Source organism: Oryza glaberrima, chromosome 1 (genome assembly GCF_000147395.1).
Source record: "Oryza glaberrima chromosome 1, OglaRS2, whole genome shotgun sequence".
Taxonomy (NCBI): Eukaryota; Viridiplantae; Streptophyta; class Magnoliopsida; order Poales; family Poaceae; genus Oryza; species Oryza glaberrima.
The window spans coordinates 25,276,239-25,282,207 of NC_068326.1; the positions used below are offsets into that span (position 1 = coordinate 25,276,239).

At 48.1% G+C, this 5,969-nt stretch overlaps 1 protein-coding gene across 1 annotated transcript; it reads left to right on the forward strand.

The window, feature by feature from the left end:
- The first annotated feature begins 2,642 nt into the window (after nucleotides 1-2,642).
- On the forward strand, nucleotides 2,643-3,640 carry LOC127770038 (protein CHLORORESPIRATORY REDUCTION 41, chloroplastic). The gene has a single exon (XM_052295707.1). The coding sequence runs from the start codon at nucleotides 2,726-2,728 to the stop codon at nucleotides 3,449-3,451; it is 726 nt and encodes a 241-aa protein (XP_052151667.1). The 5' UTR covers nucleotides 2,643-2,725; the 3' UTR covers nucleotides 3,452-3,640.
- The last annotated feature ends 2,329 nt before the right edge of the window (nucleotides 3,641-5,969 follow it).

The window sequence follows — 5,969 nt, forward strand, 5'->3', positions numbered from 1 at the left end:
ATCGGCGACTATAAATAGATAATAAAGAATTAAACCTACTCGATCGGTTGTAGATATTACCAATATATAGTTCTTATATCGATATATATTTAAATCAAGTGATTGGGATAGATCGGTCGCTATGCCGAGACAGTAAAAATCACTTGGATCAAAATATATATTAATAACAGGACTATATATGTTTATAGCATAGCCGATCATATAGATCTAGCATGTATCGGCTAATACTCCGATGCTACTCTATATCAGGATATTAAAACAAGTATAATATATCAAACAAAAGTTTAATATACTTAAATACAATAAGATCTTGACATAAAGGGCAGATTTAACATGTCACTGAAGCATATAGAGCGAATATGGTTAAATCAGATAAGATCGGCTGAAACTCCGATACTACCCTAATCGGCAACCAGAAGGCATGCTAGAGATTGATATTCTAAGCACGACTTAATAGATCAAACTCAACTGATGCAGCATTAAGTATGAAAAGAAGAACAATATCTAGACAATCAAGCCGCTGGAAGTTTCATAGAGTGGTGGATATCTTATATAATCTAAATCAACATCAAAATTTAACCTAATCGGCTGCCCTCTACTAACAGATGTTAGCCGATTGTAGGTTAGATAGTGATATTGCCAGAGATTATGTACGATATATGATAACTCGACGAATTACGTAAACAAGATTAGAGTATCATAAAGATGGAAGCACTAATCTCGATAACACAAGCCATCATAACAAGTTTTACCTCTTGTTGAAGATCGAAACCGATGCAGCTCAACCCGAAAGGAAGAACTCGTCGAAATAAAACTAAAGCAAAAAGGTGGCGATGCGCCGAAATTGTATTGAACGTGTGTGTGTTTAATTACATAGGGCTCGGGGTCTATTTATACCCGAGAATTACAAGATATGTCCATACCGGACACGACTATTATCTCTAACAAACTCTAAGATACCACAAGTCTTTATGGCAGACTTTTGCCCAAGCATATCTCTAAGGAAATTACATAAAATGTCCTAATTAATAGATACAATTGCCTTCCCAGGACTCTATCCATGCGTGGTAATCATCTTGAAGCACCTCAACCCAACCCGATGTCGTACACCAAGTCGTATTGTTGGAATCGGCTGCATCACCTAACCAAGTCTGACTCCAACTCAGCCGATCCAATCGTAGCCGATCCGGACTTCAGCCGATTCTTACTTTGTTTCCGCGACAATCTTCATCTTCGACCCCGCTTCAATCTAATCTTCATCTACGATACTGATATTATCAAATTTGGTCGTTAACAATGGGCTACTCCCTTAGCAGTTGCCTGGCGTTGCTAGCGAGCTTGTTGCTGGTGGCGAGCAGCATTTTCTGCCCGAAGGCTCTGCTTCCCGTGGTCACGTTCGGTGAGCCATCCGTGTTCTGCAGCAGGCAACGCGTGGTGCCCGGGCTTGGCGTCGGTGAGGGCCACGTTCTATCCGTGGTAAATTGGCCCCATGCATTCTCCTAGCATTACCTTTGCCACGCCGTCGCTCTCCTCAAGCGCCTCAACGGCGTGCTCCGCAACCATCCTTGCCTCAACAACCAACCGAGCCACGTCATCGCCACCATTGCGTAGCTAGTTGTACTTGTAACCATAGTTGTGGTCTACTGCCATTGCGCCATGTGTGAGTTGGTTAGAGTTCGCGTGCAGCGGCTGCGGCACGGTTGAGTGATGCTAGGCTCGGAGGCGACCTCGAGGCTGTTTATGCTCGACGCCTACCTCCTCCACCTCCTCATCCCGGCCTCCTCCTCGTCTCATGTGCCGATGTCGGCCATCGCACACGAGATACATGCACGTGCTGGCTAGCATGTGTTTGCCGCTATCGCTGTCTCCCTTCGTGTGTGGACAGGCGGTCGAGCGCGAGCTCGCTCGGGGCTCCTCCTGAGTCCTGACTGTCGTCGCCATTGTTTTCCTTCACGCGCGGATGGGTGGACATACGGGATGAGGAGGAAACTGATTTTTTTTTTTTGTTTTTCCCCCTTATCACTTATGGTCTTTTTTGGCATGGCTCCAGCTCCAGCTCCAGCTCCACCTCCACTGAATCTACAGCCTAGTCAAATAGTTCCAGCTCTATCTGGATGGAATATTGTCACAAAATAAACTAGATATGTGAAGCTGAGTTTGGGCTGCTCCATAACTCCACTCTAGACCCAACTCCTGAAGTTAAATTTAGAAGTTGGAGCTCTACCAAATGGCCCCTAAATATGTGGTCATATGCGTATTTTTTTTTATTTCTTTGATGACTAGGCTAGCACGTAGACGCTAAGTCAGCGAAAACTACCGTCAATACTAATACCACCAGGAAAGTCATTTTGCATGGTTTTAAGTATTAGAGGGGTAGATATACCCAGTTTTGCGGATAAGGGATATGAAGCATATTTAGATTATGGAGTATTTGAGGGAGTCGTATTGCACTTATCCGCATGTGAAGCACAACACGTTCACGGGCCGAACGCGTGGCCCATTAGATCCACCCTGAGTTGGGGCTTAGAGAATTCGCAGTCTACTTTCTAGAATCGGCCTGTTCCTTTTCCATTGATTTTCACAGTCTTTCTTGTTTTTTTTCCTCTTAACAAAAATCCCAATCCCACAAATATCAATCAATAGCTTTGCGGCGACGCCCTTCCTCGCGCGGCCTTTTTTTAAGCTTATCTCTATCACTCGCTCTTCCGACCACGCCTCATCCGCCATGGCCGCCTCCTTCCTCCGCCCTCTCCTCCCCCCGAAACCCTTCCTCTCCGCCACTCCTAAACCCCACATCCCCGCCGCTACCCCCAGTGCCATCGTGCGCTGCACCGCGGCGCCCAAGCCGGCCACCGGCTCTATCGCCAAGCCCAGCCAAGAAGAGGCCAACAACAACCAGGAGCAAGAACCCAACGCCGCCGCCGCCGCCACTCCGGACGAGGCCGGCGCCAACCCGCACCGCATCCCCGACGACGAGACCCCGCCGTCTGCGACGGCGACCACGTCGTTCGCCGTGGCGCGGCGCGTGCCGTCGGCCATCTCCCCCGACCGCCGGCGCCGGACGGCGCTGACGCAGGGGGAGCCGCCGAACTACGAGATCGGGTGGAAGCGCACCAAGAAGCTGCCGCTGGAGAAGCCCAAGGGGTGGGCCATCGCGGACTTCATGGAGAAGCTGGAGGGGCTGATGGCGCGCGGGCGGTACGGGTCCGGGGAGCTGCTGGGCACGGTGGCCGGCGTGGTGACGGAGCGCGCGCGGGAGGAGGCCGAGATCCTGGTGGCGGAGGGCGGCGTGGAGGAGCGCGTCGCGACGGAGCTCTTCCGCGTGCTCCGGCTGGTGGAGATGGACGTCGCGATGGTCAAGGCCGCCGTCAAGGAGGAGACCGTCAAGGAGCGCGTCGAGACGGCGCGCGCGCGCTGCCGCCAGGCCATCCTCGTCGCGCTCTCGCTGTGACGACGGACGCACCGCGTGGTGCCCAACTGTAATTCTGATTCCTTCACTGATTTCTCGCATAGCCACTATACACAGTTGCAACTGGTCATCAGGTTTTTCGTGTATGTATACCTGAATTTTCAGTAGCATTTGCAATCAAACACTGAAACCATGTATACGAGAAATGGATGGGATAGCCAACTACGTGCACTTATTATGCTGCATAATTTCAACCGGCAAGCATGACAAGCAGAGGAAACACTAGCTAAGTTTTGCGACATTTTGCAGTAATCCTATCTCTTTTTAGTTACCAGATGATTTCCTGCGCGTTATTGTGAGGATTGATTCATATGGAGCAAACAAATAATTTGAGCAAATGACTATAAATAGCATGGGAGAATGAATAGGAACCATCAAAATCAAATCTATCGGCTCAACTTGTTGATTGATGATACGGTGTGTCATGGATGTGCTTATTTGTAGGAGTTAGACAGTTAGTAGGATATAGTTATAACTCACTCACTGTCGCTACTGCTACAAAGTAGCCACCAAGAAGCCGCCTAATCACTTATCTTTGTTCTACTTCAATAATAGAGTCAGCATCACATGTACTCCTAAATCCTAAAAATAGTTGAGTTAAAAGTTTTAAAATTTGTGTAGAGTTTCTTTTTTCAAGTGCTGAGCTGAAAAGTTCAAATTTTGGGTAGTTTTTTTTAAAAAAAATATTTGAGTTGAAAGTTTCAAATTTTGATTAATTATATTTGAATTTTGAGATCAAAGTTTTAATTTTTTTAATAGAAGTTTTTTATTTAAAAAAATGAGCTTGACACTTTCCGTTTAAAAAAGTCAGATAAACCGTATAGATGAAACCTATATATATATGGTGGTTGCATCGCATACTGCTTCCTACATCGACACTCGAAATCAGCACGTACCATGTTCCTTGAGTGGGCCTTATATGGGTCAAAACCATGTGTTCCAACACAGCTACGCTAATTAGACCGAGGACGGCGACGATCAATGGCAGAGGAGGAAGCCATTACGCCATTTGCCAATAGCGATGGAGATGCCCTTGGCTTCGAAGGGGGTGTTCAGATAAAGTTTGAGTGTGACATATTGAATATTATATAGGGTGTCATATTGGGTGTTTGGGCACTAACAAAACAATTAATTACAGAATCCGTCAGTAAACCGCGAGACGAATTTATTAAGCCTAATTAATCCATCATTAGCAAATGTTTACTGTAGCACAATATTACCAAATCATGGAGCAATTAGGCTTAAAAGATTCGTTTTGCAAATTAGTCACAATCTGTGTAATTAGTTTTTTTTTAAGTATATCTTTAATACTTTATGCATGTGTTCAAACGTTTAATATGATAAGGCGTAAAGTTTTACCGTTGGATATAAACAGAGCCAAAGTTTATCTTTGCCTCCCCTTTCGATCGCTACCAGGGAGGCAGGGACCCTCCCCTCCGCGCCACCATTCTCCTCCGGTGCGTGCTCCTGCGCATGCTAAGATGGCACTGGTTTTGATAGTTTGAGTTTGCGGTTAATGGATGAAAAAGAAGCTCGATCCATAATCGAGGGCCTAAAGTGGACTTTATACATTAGTAAATACGCACGGCAGGTCACATTCTCTTCCAAGATGGGCTTTGTGTCAGTGTTCTGGGCCTTGGTAGCTCAGCCTTCTATTGTATCTTGGCCCGGTGCGGCGGTGCCTCCGGTGTGAAGTTAACCCTCAAACATTCTTAATTCATAAGTTCATCGAAGGTCCCTCAACTTAACAGCGAGATTTTTTAAGGTCCCCTAACCACAAAACCAGAAATATGTACCTCTAAACTCACTCAAACCATTCAAAGAAGGTCCCATGGCAGTATTTTTGACCGGTTTTACTGGCGTTGCATCCTAGTCAGCAAAAAATAAAAAATAAATATATGGGGCCCACATGTAAGTGAGAAAAAAAGTGAGATCACTCTATTTTTTTTTATCTTCTCTTCCCTTCAAATCCACAACCGTGCCAGCGGTAGAGGTGTGAGAGGTGGCGGCGGCAGCAGCTGCGCTCGGCCGGTGGTAGGTGGAGCGACAGCGTTGGCGGGTGAGCGCGGCTGCGGAGCATTAGCGTCGGCGGTGGCAAGCAGTGGGCGAGCGTGGCGGCGGCTCCGGGTCACTGCCATCGGAGTTAATACCGAGGAAGAAGGAAGGTGTGTCAGGAGCCTCGTAACTTCACTGTTGCTCTTCCCGGTGGCGCTCCTCATTGTCGTCATTGTCGGAGGGGGGACCGGCAGTGGGCGAGAGCGGCAGAGGGGAGAGCGGCGGTGGGCAAGCGCGACAGAGGGGGGGACCAGCGGCGGGTGAGCGTGGTAGAGGGAAGAGCGCGACAGAGGGGGGACCGACGGCGGGCGAGCGTGGCAGCGGGCGGAGCGAAGCGGCCGGAGTAGGCCGCAGAGGGGGGACGGCGGCAGGCAACGCGGCAAAGCGGCGGCCGCTGCCACGCTTCTCAAGCTGTAGCCGCCGCCACGCTTCTCGAGCTCCACCT